Below are 25,525 nucleotides of genomic sequence, written 5' to 3'. Positions count from 1 at the left end.
TTTGGTGTTCTACTCCTTGTTGTATTATTTTGCTGCTATGTTTGTGTCCTTGTTGAGAATATAAATATGATGAGTTACTTCTTGTTAATTTTCATTATAAACCAGGTGTCCATGCTATGGAGGCCCAGGAACAGGACATATTGCCTGGAGGATATGGCATAACACAAAAATAGAATTAATAGCCAAATTCCCTACTTGAGGCTCCTGCAAATGGTTTGTAGAGGTGGCCTGAGAATATCACAACTACTCTGCTGAATTTGCTCTTTGTTTAGATTTGAAGTATGTATTTTAAACCTTGTGTAAAGGAGAAGAGGAACTATGTCAAAATGTTTCAGGAGACAATTGAGGTTAGAGATGAAGACCATAGTTCTGATTATGAAATGTTAGTGGAACCTAAAAAGAAATGATTAATGCTCTCTTTAGGTCATGGCATGCTTCTTAAAGAGGCTTATTTAAAAGCCTAGAAATAGTACTGCTTTACTGACTAATGCCTGCTGAATAGGGAAGTAGGAGGTGTGAAATTCTTAATTTTTAAATAGAAAAGTTCCCCGCCCCCCGCCCCGCCCCAGGTATTCTCAGTAACTTTCAACATCTTGGGGAGAATGATCATTGGATCCAAGCCAGGAAAATAGCAACAACCAGAATGGGAAGAGCAAGAAGCCTGACCCAACGGCAAAGCAAGCAAGGCTTCAGGGGGGTTCCAACCGCTCTTGTCCTCATGGGTTTCAGGGTCCGGTCCCACTGGGTCAGGATGGCATTCCTGGCTCCTGGCCACTTCCCTGGGCCCACCAGCCTAAACTGGTATGGGCTGCAAGGGCCAAAGAAAACCTCCACAGCCAATTTGGGATCTGTGAGAAACAGCCACGGGATGTTGGGCTTTGCCCCAATGAAGGAGGCAAGCTCATCCATATAGTTAATATAATCTGTCAGCATAGTGTTGCTGGTGCCAAACCTAGAGGTGGGAGAGGAAACAGGTCTGTGGATACTGAAGCTCTATGTAGGACGTCTCACAGGAACAAGAACAGGGGAAAATGCCTTACAGCTTTTTATCAGAGGGACTCAATGTCAATCCCTTGTGTTGGTAAGGGGACCTTGCTCATTTATTCTGTGCTTTGGTAGCTTTCCAAGAGACTTGCATACCGACCTCAACTGGACATTTCCCAAGACTGCACAGCAACTGAAAGGCATTTTTATCCCTGTTCATAAGTGGAAATTGTCTCTTGCTCATGAAGTTCATGCATGGCCACTGAGCTAATTAGTGACAGAGATAGGACTAGAGCTCAATTACCCTGATTATTCTCATTTGCTGACTCGTGTTCATTAGAGCCATCCATTTGGAGGGCATCCTCTGTATCTTACAGGATTTATAGACTGGAGAATAGGAGCCCACATTCATGCACTCCCAGACTCCTCTGATTTCTAATCCTTTCTGGGTCTTCTTTCTGTGATATATTGAAGGAGCCATGGAGGGATGGATTAGGACCGAGTACCATGTCAGGTGCAAAGGAAATCTTCCATAAATACTTGTGGAATGGATGAATTTAACTCATAGCTGTCACGCTAATGACCTCACTCTGGACCATGTAAGACTAGAGTAGTTCCAACTATTCACATTTTTTTTCTATGGAAACCATAGACCCTCTTTACAATAGATGCTCTTACCATTTGCGCCTTTCCCTCATTTTTTTATCAATATCATTCATCATGTCTGTTATAGAAGGCAAAGTGCAAGTTCCTAAAACAAAAGAAAAGATAAAGGGAAAGATATGATAATAGTTAAATAAGTCTGGCATAAGATCAGCCTGCAATGTTTTCTTCTTAATAATGGGTTATGAATCACATCAGTATTTCCATTTTGGGGGGTTCATTGTCTAGCAAAGTAAAATCTTGAGCCAATCAACAGGCGGTCATTTTGAGACAAATACACAAGTCATTTCCAGTCTTCTCAGAATTGAGGTGTCACATAATTAAAAACCAAGAGCCATGTAGCATTTTATCTTTGTATCTTTGCTGTTAAACAAGTTAGAAGATGTTTAAAATCAGTTTCAAGGATTATATTCTAGTCTCTCAGCAGTATTTTTTAAAGAATGTTATCTAATAGTTTATAGCCAAAGGTAAATTGGCATCTCTTTTTTAAGGTATAAGAAAATAAACCTTCATAGGAAACTATCCTCCTTTGTCAGAAAAAGGAATTTCCAACACATAACATGTAGAATTTAGTCAAGCCCCAAGTTTCTCTCTGAAGAGCCAACAGTTCCTAGGTGAGACGGAGGATATGGATTATGCACAAGTCACCAAGAACATGGGCAAGCCCCTAGAGACCAGATCCGAGTTGGGACTGCTCTAGGATTTCAGGCTCATTCTGGAATAGTTAGCACACTTCTCTGAAACCCATACCAAAACATTCTTTTGTGCCCAGAGATACTTCAAATTTAGGGTGGTTTCTTTGGTAATTTTGGGATCACCTTGAACAAGACTAGAATGCCCAGATCTGATTGCTCAGAAACATATCATGATTGCCTAACTTCCTGTTCCTGCAAACCTTACAGATAGGGTCACTTGAACAGCCTCTTTAGGTATGACTTTGTTCCAAAACTTGGAACCTGTTCTGTCCTGGGCAGAAGGAAGATCAAGAAGGAAGAGCTTCTGCTCAGTAGCCCACCAGCTACTATCATTGGGTTGCCTGTAACTGGCCCCTCTGTCCTGGTACTTGGGTTCCCCCAAATTGAGTTATTTGCTTTATCATTCATTTCCCCTTAGACTGAGTGTTTGCCTTGGATCATTGCCTCCTTTCATCAGAGCCCAGATTACAACTTATCTTAACAGAATAAGTGTCCTACCCTCTAATGCCAGTCTCCCTGAGCCTTGAACCTTAAGCTCACTTTATTCCTAGTGGGAATTTTTGTCATCACCTTCCTGGCTGCTGCCTCACTGCTGCAACATTCACACTGCAACATATTTCTGCCTTGGATGAAAGAGTGAAGGAAATTTAAAGAGATCACTGATATGCATGACTGTAATGATGTGGATGACAGCCTGGGGGATGAACGGTGTCTCAGTATACCTAGTGGAAGGTTCCAACCTCCTGTATAAAAGAACATTTAAATTCCAGCATGTCAAGTAGGACTGGAAGCCTTACATAGGGCTTCGAAGGAAGTAGGCCTGCTAAAATCTCTTTCCAGAAGTTTTATACCTCTAGGACCAAACAAACTTTGCACATTCAATTTCTTTAACCCTGGACTTTTGGTTTTATGATTTGAATCTTCGCACAACTGCATTTAAACCTTAGTGGGAATCTGATCCTCGTATCTTCTGCTGGAGGATGCTGACTGCTTTCCATACCTGACCCCAATCAAGTTTGTTGTTGTTATTATTATTTCTTAATACAGGAACTCAGTATTTCCCTACCTTAGAGACTGGTCATCTACTACATCTAGTACTTTCTGCTTCTAATGATCCATTGCTTGTTCTTATCTGACACACGGCAGGGAAAAAGAACAAAAAAAACACTGCCTTTCCAGCAATCATAATTTCTTCCATGAGTGTGGATATTGGAAGCTGGATGGATATTGGCTTGGAAACATCTCTTATGAACCTTTTAAGCAATGTCATTCAATTGAGTTTTGAAATCATAATTTTATAAAATTGTCATGCATTTAAGACCAAAAGCTCTGGTGTTCTTAAGTTTAATGAAAGTCAACCACTTTAAGGAGTTATAAATCACAAAATACTCCCTGAATAATATCTTGTACTATTGCATATGATAATCCAATGTAATATTTTTTAATTGCTTGTAAAATACAATACTAAAAATATAGAATTATAGATTCAAAACCAGATGGGACCTAGAATTTTCCCCTTGTTATTAGGATGATTGCTTTCACAAAGACTCAAAGGCGTTTTTATCGGCATCCATCTTCCCCATTAATGATCTTGTTTGTCTACTTACCTTTTTTTTTTTTAAAAAAAAGTTTATTTATTTTTGAGAGAGAGACAGAGACAGAGAGAGAGCATGAGCCAGGTAGGGGCAGAGGGAGAGGGAGAGAGAGAATCCTAAGCAGGCTCCTTCTGTCAGCACAGAGCCCAACATGGGGGCTGAGCTCACGACCACGAGACTGAGACCTGAGCTGATAGCAAGAATCAGATGCTCAACCAATTGAGCCACCCAGGAGCCCCTGAATACTTACCTTTTACTACTTTTACTGCCCAGCGAGCTTGCAGGTCAACTGTGGGAATGGCAGCCCCAAGGGACTGGACCAAACCAATTATTCCCAGGGTTGGCTTCTCCAGTGAAGGAGGGAAAATGTCTTTAAACAAGGTGATCTCATTGTTTCTGCTCTTAATGATAGACTCATCAAAGAAGGGGTAGGCATAACCATAGCCTGTTGCAAAAATGACACAGTCGATGGCTTCAAACACTGTCCCATCCTCAAAAATGGCCGAAGTCTCTGTGAATTCTTTGACATTAGGCTTAATGGACACTGTGCCACACAGAATGCAGGCTGGGAGCTCATCATTAAACACAGGTTCTTTCCTCAGGGCTCTGTATGGAAAATAGAGACAGCCACTAGAACGGTAATATTTCCTCTTTGTTTTATTGGTCCATAATAATTAATAATCAATAAGGAAGGAAAAACTACACAAGATTTTTTTCTTGTGCCATGGAGTGTTACCAATATGACTGGAGAACAAAACTGAAATAAGGCAATGTTGTGAATTAAGAAAAGTTGCCTTTGCCACTCCTTTCTCTATTTCCTGTGATCTTTTCTCTCCCACAGAGCTTCAGATCTCAGAATTAATCACCTGGGCCCTATCCCCTGTGAAAGCTTTGTCAGGAAAGATCCTAAATCAGAGTCCAGGGGTATTTGGATTTTTTTCTTCACTTCTTATTAACTGTGAACCTTGATCAAATGAAAGTTTCTTAATTTATCTTGCTTCATCTTTCTCATCTGGAGCAGCAGTAACTGTTATGCCCACCTCGGGTCATTGGGAGATGGAAATAAGACCAAGATCCTGGCCGGGTTTCTAATAGAGGGTGAGGTATGAGCCTCCTGCTCTTGTCAAGGCCACCAAGATCCTCAAACTGCCAGATCCAATGATCCATTGTCACTTGTCATCTTACTCAACTTATCAGCGGCGTTGGACGCAGTTGATGGTTTCCTCCTTGAAACACTGCCTTCATTTTGCTCCCAGGTCATCACTCTCTCAATTCCCTTCCTATCCACCTGCTATTCTTTATTACTGTCTCCCACTGAACTCTCCTCTTCCTGACCTCTCTCTGAACAATGACATGCCCCAGGACTCAGCCTTCAGACCTTTTGTCTTCTTCATCTACATTCACCTTTCAAGAGATGTCATCTGGCTTCATTTCTTAAAGTACTATCTATACTCTGGTGAATCTGCATTTTTAACTTATGGTTTGAGTCTTTCTTGTCTTGTGAATCGCAAGCCTGCTCAACATTCTTCTACAATGATGACTCACAATGACTCATAGGCCTTTCAATTTTGAGATGTTTCAAACTAAACTTTGCTTCTCCCACGGTCTTCCACATCCCATAAAAACTGTCAACTCCACCCTCGCATCCTTGCTCAGTTCAAGAGTTTGGAATACATCTCCGAACTCTTTTCTTGTTCTCACATCTGTTAGCCAACCTAACAGAAAATCCTATTTGGGTTTACCTTTAAAGTATATCCCAAATCTGACCATTTCTGAGCACTTGCTGCTAACAAGCCTAGTCTAAGCCACCAGCCTCTGTCATCTGGGTTTTTGACAATAGCCTCTTAACTAGTCTTTTTGCTTCCTTCCTTGACCTACCTCTATACACTGAATGATGACCACAGGTCCACAGTGATTTCTTCAAATTAACTTGGATCTTGTCAGATGCTTGTTATGGCTTTCCATTGCATTTAGAGTAGAAGCCAGTGTCCTTACAATGGCTTACAAGGTGCAATGCCATCTGGCCATTTTGATGTCTTTTGGTTTTATTTCCTACTACTCTTACTCTCCCCATCCTCTTTTCCCCATGGAGAGAAGTCCATTGAACACGCCAGTTTGTTGAACATGGCAGTCATGGCCCTGAAGAGGCAATGCCCTAACTATTTCCTCTGGAATACTTTCCCCCAGACACTCCCCTGGCTCAGTTCCTCAGTTCCTTCAGGGATTTACTTAAAAGTCCCCTCCTCAGTGAGGCCTCCTCTGGGAATGCTGGCAGCTCTCCCCATCACCTCTGCCTTCTTTGTTCTTTTCTTCACAGTACACATCAGCATATGGTCTTCTGCTATCTGTCTCCTGTCTGTTTTCCACTGCCAGAAGGTAAGCTCGTGAAGACAGGGATTTTGAATGTCTTTTCATAACTACAGTCATGGGGCTCAATATAGGACCTGACACACAATAAACACTTAATAAATATTTGTTGAATAAGTTAATTTTGATGTAAACAGTTTATAATTTGGATTTTTCACTCCATGTCAAGGTAATTTCTTATGTGTCCGAGGGTTATATCTAGGGGGATATGATAGGGAAGAGTGAGGAGGAGGCTGAAGAGGCAGACATTGTGACCACATTGCAGTGGGAGGACTCTGTTAAGGGTGGGTGATGAGAGTGCAGCACAGGGAAAGCCCTGCTTTGCTTAACTGAACTTTTCCATGAAGTGAGAGGCAGGAGAGCAAGGTGGCTGAGAGCGAGAAGCTCTGGAGTCAGCAGATCTGGGCTCATTTTGAATACTGCTTCTGCCTTCTGCCTATGGGACTTTGGCAAAGTTAGTAACTACACTGAACCTCAGTTTCTCATCTTTAAAATGGGCATTATAATAGAGATGTAGTAATTGTTGTGAGGATAAAATGAGATAATGCACGTGAGAGCCTTGCTGGGCTGCATTAAGTGCTTAAAACATGTCAAATATTATCGTTACTCTAGGGACTAATTCTCTAGGGACTCTAGGGACGTGTATAACTTTCCAGCTGTGCAAATATGGGAGGGAGGATTGTGAAATGGGAAATAACTCCAAATGTTTTCAGTTCTTCATCCTCTGAAATGTGAGACATGATTGCTTCACTAATATTATTTTGGTTGGTTTTGGAGTTACAACAACACACATTGTGAATTGTTGACACTGAAATGCAAGTAACAGGCATATCATATTTAACTCTGCTTTACCCATTTAAAGGCATCAAACCATAGTTCTCGTGCTTGAATTTTGCATTCATTTTCTTCTTGTACCACCAGTCAGAGATGGCTTTTGGCAAGTTGTTCTTGAGGAAGGTTTCAAATCGATTGACCAACACCATGTCCCATGGATAACCATCATCCCAGACCCGGCTTATCACCCAGGAGCCACTTCTGGAACTGATGATGACCTTAAAAAAACAGCAATTTTTAACCATTAGAGCAGTGACTGTTTGTAGTGGGTATTGTGGTGTGTCCCTCGGGTCTGAGGGGAGTTGGGGAGTTGTCACAGCAGCTAGTGTGAGTGTTGTCTCATGGCTTTCGGCTGTCAGCCCTTTTTGAGAATTGCTTTGGTTGAAAAGAGGGCCTCACCCAAAGTCTTATGCCCTTTCTGTATTTCTTGCCTTCAGTGACTGTTTGATACCTGGTCTCTCATCCCAACTGGAGACAAGTCAGAAGTGTAGCTTTGGAGTAGTGTAAAGGGAAGCATCCTTCCTTTGGCTCTCTCATCTCCCAAGTAAATTTCCTGCGTCTTATCTACATCTCAGGACCAACCACCCTGTCATCTCCTCTGATGGAGGTGCCCAATACCTAAATTCTCATCCCATTTCCTCTAGTGCTTAGCTGGTAACCATTGTCTACAACCAAGCAATTATGACCCCCGAATAGGCATTTCGACTTAAAATGCCTTTCCCCATCCTGAAAGAAGGCAAGAAAGACATCTGGCATCTGAAAACCATAGGCTCAAATCTTGGCTCTCCTACTTACTAATAATGTGATTTGTGGCAAATTCCTTTAACTTCTCTAATATTCAGTTTCCTTATTTGTAAGATGAAGATAATAGGTACCCGCCACATCAAATCTGTGGGAGAGCTGATGCAGTGTGCTAGCCATGCAGTACGACCACCATTGCCTGACATGGAGGATGTATTCCTTTCCTCCCCTTCTGTCATGATCATCCCTAATGATATAGTTTTTCAGGCATTTTTACAGAATTTTTTTATCGGGGCACCTGGGTGACTCCATTGGTTAAGCATCCAATGTGTAAAAAAAATTTTTTTAAATGTTTGTTTATTTTTGAGAGAGAGAGACAGAGACAGAGTGTGAGTGGGGGAGGGGCAGAGAGAGAGAATCCCAAGCAGGCTCCTCCCTGTCAGCTCAGAACCTGACAGGCGGCTTGATCTCATGAACCATGAGATTGCAACCTGAGCTGAAATTAAGAGTTGGCTGCTTAACTGACCGAGCCACCCAGGCGCCCTGCAAGAACTCCCTTTGCTACCTCGTCAACCATATGACTCATAAATATCCTTCAAGGACTGGTGCAGGTCTGCCCACTTGGTGAGGCCTCCAGTTCCATGATCAGAGCAGTTAGTTCCTGAATCACCGGGGCAGCCTTTGTCCTGGTGGCCTCTTGTGCTGTTGTTAGGTTGTTAGGCTTTCCACTTAACTCTTGAGGTTATGTTTAATTTATATATATTGAGGTATTATTTTCCCAAGCACATTTGAAGTTCTTGGAGGAGAGGGGACACAAAGTTGACTTCTCTGTGTCTCTATGCTGTCTAATATAGTGCTTTGAGCAGGCAAATAGGAATATATTTTTATGCCATTTATCCTGTCATGACCTCCTTGCTTCACTCATGGCAATACCATCATTTAAAATAGACTTATGTTGAGGATGCTATCACATCAGTAGGCATAGCATCTAGAGAGAAGATTCCTGTCTGTGGGAGCGCCTGGGTGGCTCGGTGGTTGAGTGTCCGACCTTGGCTCAGGTCATGATCTCGCAGTCTGTGAGTTCGAGCCCCGCGTCAGGCTCTGTGCTGACAGCTCAGAGCCTGGAGCCTGCTTCGGATTCTGTCTCTCCCTCTTTCTCTGCCCCTCCCCCGCTCATGCTCTGTCTCTCCCTCTCTGTCAAAAATAAATAAACATTTAAAAAAAAAGAAAAAGATTCCTGTCTGTGGGCTTCTAGAATCTTTCAAGGCTAGTAGGCAATGTTTGTTCAAACTCCTTCCCGTGACCTTATGGGCCCTGTATCACCTCTACTCCATCTCCTCTCCAACCTCTCCTCCTACCATTCTTTTCCAGACCCACTGAGTTGCAGCAAAGGGGTCTTTCCTCAGTTTCTTGAGACTCTAAGCTTCTTCCTGCTTCAAGGCCTTCTTCCTGGAATCCTCTACTTCTTTTTTTTTTTTTATGTGAAATTTATTGTCAGATTGGTTTCCATACAACACCCAGTGCTCATCCCAACAGGTGCCCTCCTCAATGCCCATCACCCACCTCCCCTCCCTCCCACCCCCCATCAACCCTCAGTTTGTTCTCACTATTTAAGGGTCTCTTATGGTTTGCCTCCTTCCCTCTCTGTAACTTTCTTTTTTTTTTCCCCCTTCCCCTCCCCCCTGGTCTTCTGTTCCTGGAGTCCTCTTCTGACACTGAGCCCCTTCCTCAACTTTTAGTCCTCAGCTTCAATGTCATCAGCTGAAAAGAGCCTTTCCACTCTTGTCTGAGGCAGCTCACCCTGATTATCCACTCTTACAGCATGCTTTTTCTTTCTTTACTAGCACTTTTCACAATTTTCAAATTATTTGTGCATTTACTTCTTTAATGTCTGTTTTCTACCCTAGACTCAGTTCTGGGGTGGGTGTCATGCCTGTTTTGTTCACCACTTTCTCTCCAGCACCCAAGCCAGTGCCTGGTTAAGCATTTGCTGAGGCACATAGTAGGCCCTCAACAAATAACTATGGGGATGACTGTATGCATGAATGACTATAGAACTCGGTATTGCTGAAATCATGTTTAAATGCTTTAACTCCTGCGGTGCTTGGGTGGCTCAGGCAGTCAGGCATCTGAGTTAGCTCAGGTCATGATCTCACGGTTCGTGGGTTCGAGCCCCGTGTCAGGCTCTGTGCTGACAGCTCAGAGTCTGGAGTCTGCTTCAAATTCTGTGTCTCCCTCTCTCTGCCCCTGCCCCCACTGGCACTCTGTCTCTCTTTCAAAAATAAACACTTTTAAGGAATTAAATGCTTTGACTCCTTACCAAAATCGCAAAGTAGATTCTCTTTTTATCTGTTTTATTTATCTTTATGAGAAAACTGACACTTGGAGGGATTGAAGGACTTGACCCAAGAGTATCAGAGTCATGACCTTAACCCTACATCCACACTAGCTTTGGAGGAATTGATTAGACACCTGTTAGACACCAAACGTCCTGACGAAGATGACTGTTGAATGACCTCACTCCCTGCTGATGATCTGCCTTTGTCAGACCAAACTATTGAAAACCTCACCTGTTGTGGAGGGAAGCTGAGATTAAAGAAACACTACTTAGTCTTCCTGTCAAGAACCCTGTGCACTGCTGCTTCCCCTGCCCCCGGTTTCCTAACACGTCTTTCCAGTGTAACTACTTCTGTTCCTTTAAAGATAGTTCCCCGAGTACCTGAGAAATAGTACCTGTTTAGCTGTGCGGCTGAGTTCTGTGGCAATATCACAGCCCGAGTTTCCCAGGCCAATCACCAGGACTCGCTTCCCCTTGAATATTCCTGGTTCCTTGTATTCCCGGCTGTGGAAGCATTTGCCTTTAAAAAGTTTTAGTCCTGAGTGAAAAGTGGCAAACATATGAGTCATTTGGTTTCCATTTAAAAATCCGCTATAAAAGGCTTGTAGGTGAATGCAGTCAGAATGATATGGAACTTCAACGCTCCAGGAATATTACATATAATAGAAGCATATGTTAATTTAATCATATATATATATATATATATATATATATATATATATATATATATTTAAAAAGCATGATCAAGATAGTCATTCGTGCCAAATGTATAGATGGCAGCCTAAATTTCACCCTTACCTGGAAAGGACTCTTTTGGTAGGTTGGGGTACACGTGGTGTCCAGAACAAATTAATACAGCATCAAAGACAGTGGATTCTTTTTTACCATCCCTTTCAGTGGTAACATCCCATTGGCCGGTGACTGAGAAATCGGGACGTTTATTTACACTAGATACGAGTGTCTAAAAGAAATAAAGACAGGGGTGCCTGGGTGGCACAGTCGGTTGAGCGTCCGACTTCAGCCAGGTCACGATCTCGCGGTCCGGGAGTTCGAGCCCCGCGTCGGGCTCTGGGCTGATGGCTCAGAGCCTGGAGCCTGTTTCTGATTCTGTGTCTCCCTCTCTCTCTCTCTGCCCCTCCCCCGTTCATGCTCTGTCTCTCTCTGTCCCAAAAATAAATAAACGTTGAAAAAAAAAATTAAAAAAAAAAAAAGAAATAAAGACAGACTTCTTTTCTATGCTAACAGTTAGATTTGGCACCAACTTGATAGAATAGTATGGAAAAAAATCGTTAACATTGGATTAGGAAAAATACTTAATTCATTCTTAAGGTACATATTATGAATTTAAAATTCAAGAAAATCAAACATTAAATGGTAAATACATATTTTTGTCCTCACATGGCTTCTTGTGCATAACCAATATGTTCTGCAGACCAGAGTGACTCCCCTCTTGGAGATATGATGTGAATTTAATCACAGCTTACAACTGGCGTGTATCACACATACTGAGTAATCTAGTGGATGATAGTTTTTGTTTTTTTGTTTTTATTTTTTTAACGTTTTTTATTTATTTTTGAGACAGAGAGAGACAGAGCATGAACGGGGGAGAGGCAGAGAGAGAGGGAGACACAGAATCAGAAGCAGACTCCAGGCTCTGAGCCATCAGCCCAGAGCCCGCCACGGGGCTAGAACTCACAGACCGCGAGATCCTGACCTGAGCTGAAGTCGGACGCTTAACCGACTGAGCCACCCAGGCGCCCCAGGATGATAGTTTTTGTAGTAACAACTACCTCCTAATATACCTCTTCCATTTTATTTTTTAATATCATTGTTGTCTTGGAGTGAAAGATACTGTCTATATTCATAGCATAAGTTCTCAATTTTAGTGTGCACAAGGATTCCCTGGAAAGCTTGTCGAAGTACAGACTCCTGGGCCACATTCCTAGATATTCTGAATTAGTAGGTCTTGCACAGGACATGAAAATTTGATGTTCTGACAAGTTCCCAGGTGATCTTAATGCTATTTGGCCCATACATTGAGTCGCACTGGATTAGATTATCAATAAATATTTATTCACAGCTGAATGGCTGCCTGTTGGTTGGTATGTTTCCTCTTCAAATTTTTTTTTCAATTCTTCTGGTTATATTGGAAAGAGAATCTCTATTTGATATGAATTGTTCTTTTTTCTTTCTTTTTTTTAAAGTAGGCTCCACATCCACTGTGGGGCTAGAATTCATGACCCTGAGATCAAGAGTTGAATTGTTCTTATCAACTTTATTATGTATAGCATCTCATTCATATTAAACAATATGTCTACACATATCTGTATAATATCTTTGTTATTTATGAAATATAACAAAAGCACTTATAAATTCATGAGGTCTTGCATATCATTTGTTTAGAATAACTCTGGGATTATGAATTTATTTATGGTTCCTTTTTGGGTTATATCTTCTGTTTGTTGCAGCTGGTTTACAGAAATGCAACTGATCTGTATATATTGATCTTATATACTACCACCTTGCCCAATATTTTTATATTAATTGCTATTAAACCTAGTAATTCATCTCTAGATTCTTTTGGGTTTTCCATATAGAAAGTCATATCTGTGATGAATGCTGTTTTTTTTCTAGTTGTCATTCCTTTTACTTATTTTTCTTTACTTGCTGTACTGTTTCTTAAGACTATTGAAAAGAAGTAGTAATAATAAGAATCCTTGTTTTGTTCTGGATTTTAAAGGAAATGATTCCAACTCTGCACTCTTTAGCACAGCACTGTCCAGTAGCAATATAACATGAACAACATATGTAATTAAACATTTTCTAGTAGTCACATTAAAATAGAAAAAAGTGTATAATTTAATCCAATCTATCTGATGTTTTGTTGTTTTAATAAGTAACCTACATAAACATTGTTAATAGGTATATTATATTCTTTTCCATAATAAGACTTTGATATCCAGGGTGTTATTTTATGCTTCTAGTACATCTCAATTTGGGGATAGTGATTACTATACTGAACAGTGCAGATTTAAGATGTTTGTATGTTTCCATGGGTCAAGAAAATTCCTTTCTAATCTTAGTCTGGTGAGGCTTTTTTTCTTTGCTTTTCTCTTTTTTCTTTCTTTTAGGTAGAAATAAATGTTAAATTTTACTTTTCAGAATTTGGTAAATATATGGTTTTCTTCCTGTAACAGGGTTTTATACTGAATTACATGTTTATATTGCATGATATTAAAATTCTCTGTATCCTTAGCCCAAACTGATTTCAATGAAGATAGTTAATTTTTAAAAATATTTTGCTGAATTCATTTTTTAAGGTTTTTTTTCCCACCAATTTTCATGGGGAGCTAGGCCTATAATTTTCCTATTTCCTATTAATCTTGTCTGCTTTTGATGTCATGGTCATAATGTCATGGGATAAGTTTGGAAGTCATACTTTATTTTTTAGTCTCTGGAAGAGTTTACAAAATATTGAAATAGTTTGTTCATTGTAAATTTGGAACTACCTACAGAATATTTTTTTAATGGGTAAAATTTTAGTTTCTGAGTCAAAAGAACTCTAAGTTACCAAAGGACTATTCAGACTTTCTACTTATTTTTATGCGAGTTTTGGGAAGTTTAAAATAAAAAAGATTTTCAAATTTAACCAATTTAAACATTATTTGGCAATGCTTTTATAGTTTTCTTATTATATATTTTTTTCATCTGCATCAGTTTTATCCATTGTTTTTGTTTCTAATATTATTTGTTTGTATCTTTGTTCCTTTTTCCTCAAACTGTCAGCTATTTGTTTTTGTTTGTTATTTTGTTTGTTTTTTTGGCTTTTCGAAGGATGAATTTTCAATCATCATAAGATGTTTTTAAAATTTCATTAAGTTCTCTTTACTACCTTGTTCATTCTATGTCCTTTTGGGCTTATTCTGTTTTTCTTTTCCTAATTTCTTTATCTTGTTAGTTTTTCAACTTTCTTATTTTCTAATATAATCATTTAAGCTTATAATTTTCATTAAAGTTTTGGTCTCTATGCTTTCCACAGTGTTGATATGTAGAATTTAAGTTATCATTCAGATCTAAATATCTTAAAATTTCTATTTTAATTTCTTCTTTGACCCATAAATTGTTTAGAAAAAAAGGAGTTTTTCATTTATAAATTCACGGCTGTTTTACATTTATTTTTCCCTTTATTAATATCTAAGTTAATGGCATTTTAGTCTAAATGTGGTATGTGGTATTTTGTAAATTTCCAATGTATTCTCTAAATCTGGGGTCAGAGAGGCCACACTCTTAAAAATGTTGACAACCGGGGCGCCTGGGTGGCGCAGTCGGTTAAGCGTCCGACTTCAGCCAGGTCACGATCTCGCAGTCCCTGAGTTCGAGCCCCGCATCAGGCTCTGGGCTGATGGCTCAGAGCCTGGAGCCTGTTTCCGATTCTGTGTCTCCCTCTCTCTCTGCCCCTCCCCCGTTCATGCTCTGTCTCTCTCTGTCCCAAAAATAAATAAACGTTGAAAAAAAAAAATTTAAAAAAAAATGTTGACAACCAAGGGGCACCTGGGTGGCTCAGTAGGTTAAGAGTCTGACTTCAGCTCAGGTCATGATCTCATGGTTCGAGATGGTCATGATCTCATGGTGAGTTCGAGTCCTGCATCAGGCTCTGTGCTGACAGCTCAGAGCCTGGAGCCTGCTTCAGATTCTGTGTCTCCCTCTCTCTCTGCCCCTCCCCTGCTCATGCTCTGTCTCTCTCTCAAAAATAAATAAAAAAATTTTTTTAAATGTTGACACTAAGAAAGAGATACTGAAAAGAACGAGTAAGAATCTGATAATAAATATAGAATTCCTCACAGTTATGCCCCTATCTAATCTTTTGATAGCATCTTACCTTAAATTGTATGTATTTCAGGAGGTTCTTTTCCTTGGCAAATACAGTGATATATTCCTGGATCTTGTTGTTGTGCATAAAGTTAGGGAAGTGATCGGGATATGGGAAGTCTGAGAAACACATCATCTCTTTGGAAGAGTTGGTAAAGACAGACTGGTAAATACTGGCCCTGCCTTCCTCTGCATGGTCCTGTAAATGTATAGTTTCAAATGAAAGAGAGTTTGTAAATAGGTACACTTACCATGGTCATGGCCAGTTCCAAATAATTATCACTCCTTTAAGTCACCTTTACCCACAAGTAAATTCAGGAAGATGAGGAATAAATTAACTTTATTTAAACAATTTGACATCAATCAAAGGAACTTACAATATGGAGAATATATATTTCTTAACATCTTTTCTAAGGGAAACAAATTTTAAATTTAATTATGTCTTTTTAGGAATATATAATGAGAATCAAAGAAGGAGAATTTCTGATACATTATGATATGCATTAACTTTGAGGACATTATGCTAAGTGAAATGAGTCAGTCACAAAAGGATAAATACTGTATGATTCCACTTATATGAGATATCCAGAGTTATCAAATTCATAAAGACAGAAAGAATAGTGGTTGTCTGGGGCTGGGAAGAAGGAAGAATGGGGAGTGATTGTTTAACTGGTACAGAGTTTTAGTTTGGGAAGATTAAAAAAAGTTCTGAACATGGGTGATGGTATGATCATACAACAATGTGCATAAACTTAATGCCACAGAACTATGCATATCAAATTACATATCACTTTAACATTTCATGAGATAGTTCTGGTTAATTAGATCATAATATTTTCTCATGTATGTAGGGCATAGAAAACTTAGGTTATGTTTATAATAGTGTTTTCAAATGTTTTTAACCACAACCTGTAATTAGTAATATATTTTATATTGCAACATAGCAAGCACGCACACACACACACACACACACACCCCAAACGTTTTATGAATAAATCATATCCAACTACTTGAATTGCATCCTGATATTTTCTAGTCATTCCATTTAAAAATGTAGTCTGATTCATCTTTATTTCATACCACACCAACGGGTCATAGTTTCCAGTTTGAAAAACAGTGGTTTAAAAAAAATGGAAGGGTGATATTTGGAAGATTGGGTAGAAGAAAAGAGAATAGAGGCAGGAAAGAGGTTGATGTAAATCACCTAGGTCTTCAAGTTTATTCTGTGGGCTGAAATTCCAAGATTAATATACCTCAGATAAAATTGAGGGGAACACTGAGGGCAGAGGGGCTTTTGTTTTCACATTTGAAATTTTGGTGAGATTTCACTTAGTTTAAAGGCTCTGCCTGCACCAATCTGATAAGGGGAGGTTGACACAGTAGTCAAGTAGCAGTGATTAGGAAGAGGTAGGATCTTAATTTAGTGCCCTGAAGCCCATTCAGTTTGAACAGAATATAGGAGTTCCCACTTGCTCCCAAAGAGATGCAGAATTTATCTGAGACTCTTAGCAGATAGTCTACCAGAGAGTTGCCATGGAGAGGGCTAAGTGGAATATGAATAGACAGCTATAGAGTGGACTCTTCGGGTCAGGAACTCAATGGGAAGACTGGACCTCAGGGAGGATCATCTGATGTGCTCATAATAGGCAAGTGGGATTTCATCAGCAAGGAGGGCCACTGGCCTCTGACTAAGCTATGAGAGGCCAGTCTCCAAGTTCATTAACTACTGTGTTCAATTTAAGATTCCTAAAGGATAAGCATGAATGATAACCAAGCAAAACAGGAACACCAAGAGACTAGAAGGGCCAGAGAACAGTCCCAGGACCTGTGTTTGAATTTGAGAAAGTTTGGCTTTCCTCCGCCCCGAGTCACATAAGTCCTTTTTCTCCATAAGTCCAGATCCAATCTTGGAAAAAGCCAGAGGTTTTGGGTGATCTGAAAGACTGAGTATGATCCAAAAGAGACCTGGAGATTGAGCTATGAAAACTTGGGGTACTCCTTTTGTCTTGGAATGCTTTTATGCTTCTCCCTATGAAATTTTGGATATTTGTTTGTTGTCCTATTTATGCTAGATATAAAAAAGTAACCTGAGCATTAATAGTCTAGTTAATGCTTACGGTCTAGGCTATTAACAAACATTAATAACCTCCACTAGTGCTTATGGATAAAACATGCAAAATATCAAAAACTCCCAAGATGAGAAAAGATCTTCTAGGACAGAGCAAGGGTTTTAGGGTTGGTGATATGCTTCACTCAACAGTCTTACGATTGTTCCCTCAACTTCTAAGTCATGTGGTAGGCAGAATTTTAAGAATGACCCTCAGTGTCCCTCATCCCTGTGTAGTCCTCTCCTCTTTGAGTGTGGGTGACACCTATAAATATCTTATCACTCCCCTGACTACGTTGTCATGCGGGCTTCATCTAAACACATAATCTCTTTAAAAGCAGAACATTTTATTTGGCTGGTAGCAGAAGCCAGTTCAGATCATGAAAAGAATTCAGCTTGCTGTTCTTGCCTTTGAAGATGGAAGTAGCCACATACCAAAGAGCCTGACAGCCTTTAGGGGCTGAGAGGAATCCCCAATACGTAGCCAGCAAGGAAACAAAGACCTTCGCTTAACATCATCACGAACCTGAGTTCAGTCACAAACGTGTATGAACTTGGAAGCAGGTTCTTTTCCAGTGCCTCTAGATAAGAGCCCAGCCCAGTCAACACCTTGGTTTTGGCCTTGTGAAACCTTAAGCTGACAATCCAGCATACTGTGCTTCTGACCTACATCATTGAGGATAATAAATGGGTGTTGTTTTGAGTTGATGAGTTTGCAGTAATTTGTTACACAGCAATAGAAAGCTAATACAAGGGTAAAGGTGAGGTACTGGAGCAAGCCAATGTTGGGAAACATTAGGTAATGTTACACTAAGGGAGGAGTTTCATAGAAGAAAAATAATGCAAACCTTTGAGACAGGTTGGGGGTGCTTTTGCAACTTTGGCTGCCCCAAGATAATCAGTCTTCCTGGAAATGTTTAGCTGGTTGGTCTTCAGTTTTTCTTAGGTTCCCCCAAAGCCCCGATTACTGAGAAAAAAGTTGCAACATCAATTAAATACGTGATTTGTGACTTGCTCTTTTTTTTTTTTAAACTTAATGATGGATATCTTACTGTTCCCACTCAGTGTTATAAAGTGCATCTCAGAGCTCATGTTTACAGACTGATTATTTTAAGTTGATCAGGTAGAAAGTTCATGAGAACTTTCCAGAGTTCTTATGGCTCCAGAGTCAATAATTGCATATTTAAATATACTAGGGGTTTTTTGAGGGAGTGGTCAACAACGAGCCAAACTCTGCTTATTTATGGAAGTAGATTTGTTCTTTTCTTATTACAAAAGTAATTCAAGCTTCTGATTAAACATGACAGATTATATAGATACATTTAACTTTTCTTTCACCCAAAACTTTACTAAAAGGACTGTAGAAGTATCAGAGGTCTGAACTCATGGGTGGGGGGGAGGGTGGAAAGAGAGAGAGAGAGAGAGAGAGAGAGAGAGAGAGAGAGAGAGAGAGAAAATTAAGAACAAACAAAACCCAGCAATCACATCTTGGAAGATACAACATAGATGAATGATGACAACTGACTTAAGAAACCTAACAAAGCCAAAAGCTAAGCCTTGGTCAAATCAAATGGGAACCCAGGTCCAATAATGATATTATAAGACATTCAAGGTAGTCTTTTATTTCACATGTATGATTTCTCAGAGAACTACTGGAGGATGTACTCTACTAAAAGGAGAGAATAAATTAAATAGTAGCACAACAAGGGAAACAGGGTTGCCCAGGTAATGGCAAGGTGGCCTTGATGAGGGAAAGAAGATGGCCAGAAGAACTATCCTTGATAGTTGAGAGAAGAATTAAGCTGATGGACTCGCTGATATGTTTAAACATACTGGAAGGAGAATCATAATTCTGTGGGAGAGTGTGGCGATGAATTAGAAACAGTATTTGTAAAATTAAACAGGGGATACAGGTGATTATTAACTCCAGTGAAAACAAAAAGTGTTCAAGAAAGAAAATGTAATCAGAATCCACTAAGTGGCTCAGCAATGACCAATGTTTCCATTATAACAGTATACACATGAAGGTTTGCTTAAACAAAAAGGATCATGAAACTATATGAAGAAGGAGATGAAAAATTTTGTAAATGGGGGTGACTTTTGTTCCACATAATTTAAGGGATTGCTGTTTGTACATAGCATCAAGCCATGACAAATTTTATAGGTGTAGAGGAAGTTACAAGAGATGAGTGAAATGGGCAAAAATGAATATGGTGAAACAGAGAATTTAAATTTAAGCTATAAGAGGCCAGTTATTACTATGAGTAAGGGAAGATTCAGTGTTGCCTGATTTTCTGATTTGTTCAAAAGAAGACAGATTTCTAGATTTTTATGTAAAATATTAGATTAAAATCTTAAAAACTGTATAGCTAAAATAAAATAGATCAGCTGCAGTATAAAAGCAGCCAGTTTGCTAACTCTAAAATATATAAAAATGATTGATTTTTGTCTAGTAATTTTGTGATTTGTAGCTTTTGGTGAGGTTAGAAAGCTGGGTAGTCTCAACACAAGGAGAGACTAAACATTAAAAAAAAAAAATGATCCAGAGTAGAATAAATTCAGGGGAAGTGAACAAAGGGTTGTGTGACCAGAAAAAAAGAGCCTTTATTCATGAAACCTCAGGTCCAAATCCAGACAATTTACTGATGTATTGTTTGGGTATCTCCTGAGACAGAAAGAGATTTCCCCTAGACCTGTGGCCTAGTCCTAAAGTACTTAATTCTCTCAGTGATCAAAACAGGTGAGGGAAAGACATTACTCTGGCTTTAGAAGGACCTAGGGAAGTGATCCAGGAAACAGCTACAAAAGTTTGACTGATCTGTACCATGATTTTTTCACACTTAACAAATGTTTGGATACCTCTCAAAGGAAGACAAATGCTGAGAGAATATATAATGCTGACTTTAAAAACTAAAGGTAATGAAAATACAAAATTAAAATGACTTTATGATATAATTCCATAATATGAGTTCAAGGCATACAACTGTAAGGCTTTTAGTGGTATTTGAGAAACATGGTAAGCGATGCTGTCATCTGCAATGTGGGCCCTCTCACAGAGGTAATTAGGGAACTCTGAATAACCAATGTATTAGTTTCCTGTGTACTGTTATAAATTACCACAAACTCGATGGCTTACAATAGCAGGAATCTATTCTCTCACAATTCTAGAGGCCAGGTGTCAGAAATCAGTATCACGGGGCTGAAATCAAGGTGTCCATAGGGCTGTGTTCATTTCAGGGGCTCCAGGGGAGGACTCATTCCTTGCCCCTTCCAGCTTCTGGCAGATGCCAGCCTTCCTTGGCCTTTTCAGGGCCTAGAGGCCACCTGAATTCCTTGGCTAATGGCCTCTTCCTCCATCTTGAAGGTGGAAGTCACAGCATAACATCTTGAAAGCTCTCTTTCTGCCAAGGTGATCACATTACCTTTTCCCTTCTGTCTCTGGGTGTCAAATCTCCTCTGCTTCTCACTTATCAGCATATATGTTATGGCATTTTCAGCTCACCTAGATAATCCAGAATAATATCACCATCTCAAGATTCTTAACTTAATCATATCTTAGTTTTCCTTATTAGGGACATTTGCAAGTTCCAGGGATTAGGATCTGGTGTCTTTGGGGGCACCATTGTTCACTTGGTCAGCCTACCACAGTCCACTGGCCCATAAAGATTCATATATATCCCACATGCAAAATTCATTCACCCCATCTCATCACCCCAAAGTCTCAATCCATTGCAGCACTAAATCAAGTCCTGAATCTTATCTATATATCATCAGCTCAAAAGTCCCAAATCGCATCATCTAAATTATCTCAATCAGATATGGATGAGACTCCGGGTATGATCCACCTGCAAAATGCCTTCCCCTCTGTGGACCTGTGAACTAGAAAACAAGTTCTCTTCTACTAACGTACAGCAGTGAAACAGGCATTGGGTACCAGTTATAGATGTTCCCATTCCAAAAAGGAGAGAATGGGAGGAAGAAAGGAGTTACCAGTTCCAATTTTGAAGTCCAGTAGGGTCAATGTTATTGGGTTTCAAGACCTGGGAATAACCCTCTATGTTTCAAGATTCCAACCTCTGGGCCCGCAGTCTCACCCTCTGAGGTTTTCATCTTTTTCTTTTTTTAAAAAAAAATTTCTTTTAATGTTTATTTATTTTTGAGACAGAGGGAGACAGAGCATGAGTAGGAGGGGCAGAGAGAGAGGGAGACACAGAATCTGAAATAGGCTCCAGACTCTGAGCTGTCAGCACAGAGCCAGATGTGGGGCTTGAACCCACAAACCATGAGATCATGACCTGAGCCGAAGTCGGATGCTTAACCGACTGAGCCACCCAGGTGCCCCCCACTTTTTTTTTTTAATTTTAAATGTTATTTTCATCTTTTTCTTGAAGAGAAACATATGTTTGCAGCTGAGTAGTTTATCATTCTATGATGGCAGGATAAAATTTTAAAGGCTTTCTTGAGCAGCAAGAGATGTGGCTGCTCTCAAAGGCTGTATCATCAGTGTCTATCTTTAGCGATGTTTTGCAAAGTAAGTTGGAATACAAGGATTGGTTAAGATTCCTGTAGAAATCCTGCCAGCTCAATAGGCCACATGCTGCAATTGTGCCACACAGTTTACCGAGGGGTTAAGCACTCAGGCTGGAGAGATAGCCAGCTTGAATCAGGATCTTGTCTTTGCCATTTACCAGCCATTTGCCATTTCCTTTCTTTTCTTTCCTTTTTTTAAGCTTCAGATTCATTTATGAAAGGGAAAAACTCATACCTACCTTATAGCGTTATTGCAAAGATTGAATTAAATGGGAAAAAGCATTTGGCATATAGAGAGTCCTCAATAAAATTGCCCTAAGAGTCAACGGTATGCTAATCTGAAGCCCTGTCAGCACATTTCATCAACATATATTAGGCTCCACAACGTTATACAAGATTAAGCAGTTTCAGTAATTCTTTACAGCCCAGAAAATATCTGTATTAATAAGAATAATTTTCATGTCCTTATAATATTTAAAGAGTTGTCATAGACACTGTCTCCTTAAATGCAAACTTTTTTATTGAGGTATAAAATATAATACCAATTTTGCACTTGAGGAGAAAATAGTAGCTTAAAAAGGGTTATTGCTCTTCTTAAATTTGCATATATGAATGGTTTATTAGAAGAAGACGAAGAAGAAGAAGAAGAAGAAGAAGAAGAAGAAGAAGAAGAAGAAGAAAAAGAAGGAGGAGGAGGAGGAGGAGGAGGAGGAGGAGGAGGAGGAGAAAAAGAAGGAGAAGAAGGAGAAGATAGATGGAGTAGGCTTAGTGAGTGTTCCTAAGTTGGAGACGGTGAAGGACCTGGGGCACAGGAAGGCCCTCACACCTGCTGTTATGGTTGCTAGGCAACACAGAAAGTGATTTAATGGCTGCATAGAGGCATGTCTGCTGGCAGAGTCCTTATTATGAATGCACAGAGACAAAAGGATATTGAAGAACTTGAAATCAGTGTATCCTTTTCTTGGTTCTCCTATAACTGTCTCATTAATTATACGGTTTTGGCAAAGCCAGAGTTGGCACCTGAAACCTGAAAATCTGTGGTCTGAATCACTAAGTGGACCTTTGGTAACCTCAACAAAAGAATGGGAACAGTCATTGTTTTTTAAGTGAGGAACTCATGTGATTATATTACATAAATCTAACCAATATTTGCCCTCAGATTTTATTTCTGAGTGGCTCAGTTATTAATGGTTTATCAGGGGTCAATTCTGTACACAGAGATCTTCAAAGCTAGCCCATTATCTCATTTACTTCTGAAGTAAGCAAGAAACTTTTCAACCTGCTTCTGATGCTGTGTTTTGTAGATTCCAACCTAAGAGGGATTCTAACTGCGGGGCAGTTGGTTTGGAGGCCTGTGCTCCAGAATTGTGTTGTCACACACTTCCCACCCCACTTCCTGGTCTGCTGCAGTGATGTCCCACTCACCGAGAATTTCCACAAGCCCCCAATATCTTCACTCTTCTCAAAGCAGGTGGGCTCCAGTCCTTCTTCCAGACAGCTTCTGATGGTGGCCAAGCCACTGACACCAGCTCCGATGATGGCCACTCTCTTTCCCATGGTTGCCTATGCAAAGACCCAGGGAACATTTCTAGCAACAGTATTGCTGAAAACTTTTTTTTTTTAATCACTCTTTGGCCTAATAAGAACCTTTGTTTTGCACTAAGAAAGCAATATTAAAAAAATAGATCAGAACCTTTTTAAGTAATCTAACTACATTTTGCATTTCTCTCTGATTTTTAAAGACAATGTTTTGTTCCAAAAAAAGAAGCGCTTTGCTTTTAGTCAACTCCCCCAAATTAAGAGACTGATGGTGTAGTATATGTATTTATCCTTTTTGCTTTTGCCCTTTTGTCATTTATTTTCTACCAGAGACAGTGAACATGAGAAAGATAAGGAGATTCACAACTAAAACACATATGCACACGTCAATACCCACAAACATGTATGTATATATGAATGAAGAAACAAATATGCACGTGTATGTGCACACGCACACACATTAATTTCTTTCTACTTTTACATAAGACTGAATGAGGAAGAAAGTCAGGGCATATTAATATTTTAGTATGCCAGGCAGTCACCTCATTCCCCCCTACAATGTTCTTCACCTTCTCAATTAAAAAAAAAAGTCTGGTCTCTTATCTAACAACAACTTCCTTCCATTAACTGCCACCCCAAACCTCCATTCTCTTTTTTAAAAATTAGATTTCCTAATCTTTTCCTGATTCTGACACTATCTTTAGGTCTTACTATTACTTCTATTTTTTTTTCTTTTTAGACAAAATCACATAGATATGCAGTGACATAGACTTGGATGACAAGAATCATAATTCTTAGGAAAAAAAGATCTACACAAATTAGACATCATTCTCATTCTGGCCACATTTGGTATGAACTATAGATTCCCTTCTCCATTTACCCATCCCTCCCACCTCCCTCTCTGCCCATTATAGTATCTTCCTTTTCCCCTTTTCTACCTTTTTCTTTATCTTCCCTTCTCCTCTATGTTTCAGTCCTGTCCCAGGTGTTTGGGCAGTTTGGAAGGAAAAATGTTTTCCCTGAACTAGCACTCCATGGAAGCTATTGGCAAATGGGAGGAACTGCTTTTATTTATTTAATTTTTTTTTTTTTATTTGGGGGGAGGAACTGCTTTTAAAGAGGAACTCACTTAATGGCCCTCTTATCAATTCCCTGGGTGGGCTGGGCTCTGCCCAGTCTCCTGGCCACCTGGCACCTGCTTTCCCTTTAGTCAAGGTAAATATAATCCACCGCTTACACTCCTGGATACTCTGCTGGGAGTCAGACACTTTTTCCCAGGTGACCGCAGTTTTCTGCTCTATTTTATTGTGTTTACTTTATTTTACTCGGTCCTAATTTTAGTGGGGGGGTATCTCATAGTAGTGCCCCCTAACACTGTAGAAACCTAGCTGCTTAATTGAGATATCCCAGCAGTGAAAATGGGTGTTCTCTGCTCCTTCCTCCCGTTCTCTCTTTTGACCTTTGTGGTCAAAGGCTTGGATTTCACAAATTTGTATTTCTTTGATTCTGGGACAGTGTGCCATCCTGGAAAAGATCAAGTTTAATAAATTGATCCATTACTACCAGGTAAAATTATATTGGCTAGGACCAAGCAAGCTAACTCCCACTCATGAAATACAGTGAAATTGCTAAAAATTGGTTCCCCATTGAGCATTTTCTTATATCAACTAAAATTATGACACCTCAATTATTCTACCCAGGTAATCCCTTAATTGAGCAGGTGATACTTAGCAGAAACTGGCATATATCTAATTTTTTGAGGAGCTGCTTTTTTATGTCTTTTGAAGATGGTAGCAGTGCTCATCTGTAAAGTAAACGTGGTTAACTGGACGGAGAGACTTCAGATCTTCATTCTGTCTCTTACAGCTGTTTGGCTTTGAGCAAGTCATTTAACCCCTCTAATTCTTGGTTTCTTCATTAATGAAATAGGGATACTTCACTACTACCATCTGTATTGCTCAGTTGTTGCAAGGATTACAGTATATTTATGTATATATGTATATTTATAGATGTATATATATTCGTACATATACACATATGTGGCATGTAGTTAGCAATTACTAAATGGTAAATGTGGATTGTTGGTAAGTTTTTTTTTCTTTAAATCATGGGGTTCACTAAATTTTTTAGGGCTACAGTTCGGACCGCGTGGTTTTATCTCATTTCTCATACAGCTCTTTTCAGTTTTCATGCCACATAAACTATAGTGCGAGAAAAGACTGTGGCTCTCTTTCTCAGGAACGTTCCTGTAGCCTTATTCATC

General features: G+C 39.6%; 1 protein-coding gene across 1 annotated transcript; it reads right to left on the bottom strand.

Moving 5' to 3' along the window:
• On the bottom strand, positions 1-24,326 carry FMO3 (flavin containing dimethylaniline monoxygenase 3). Its single transcript, XM_043567830.1, has 9 exons — positions 24,201-24,326; positions 23,149-23,286; positions 15,097-15,285; positions 11,016-11,178; positions 10,613-10,755; positions 7,157-7,356; positions 4,188-4,543; positions 1,663-1,735; positions 1-952 (listed from the first exon to the last, which is right to left on the bottom strand). The coding sequence occupies exons 2-9, from the start codon at positions 23,278-23,280 to the stop codon at positions 607-609; spliced, it is 1,602 nt and encodes a 533-aa protein (XP_043423765.1). The 5' UTR covers positions 23,281-23,286; positions 24,201-24,326; the 3' UTR covers positions 1-606.
• Between the last annotated feature and the right edge of the window lie 1,199 nt (positions 24,327-25,525).

The sequence above is a fragment of the Prionailurus bengalensis genome, chromosome E4, assembly GCF_016509475.1.
Source record: "Prionailurus bengalensis isolate Pbe53 chromosome E4, Fcat_Pben_1.1_paternal_pri, whole genome shotgun sequence".
In the NCBI taxonomy this organism is placed as follows: Eukaryota; Metazoa; Chordata; class Mammalia; order Carnivora; family Felidae; genus Prionailurus; species Prionailurus bengalensis.
Note: the sequence above shows the minus strand (reverse complement) of the source record. Positions and strands in the feature narration are given on the sequence as shown.

Excerpts from the sequence above, each read along its gene's own strand:
- FMO3 (XM_043567830.1), bottom strand. The coding sequence starts at position 23,280 with ATGGGAAAGAGAGTGGCCATCATCGGAGCTGGTGTCAGTGGCTTGGCC. Across the intron at positions 15,286-23,148 it reads GGGGCTTGTGGAAATTCTCG|GACCATGCAGAGGAAGGCAG; the intron begins GTGAGTGGGACA and ends ATACATTTACAG. Across the intron at positions 4,544-7,156 it reads GGTTTGATGCCTTTAAATGG|AGCCCTGAGGAAAGAACCTG; the intron begins GTAAAGCAGAGT and ends TTTTCCATACAG.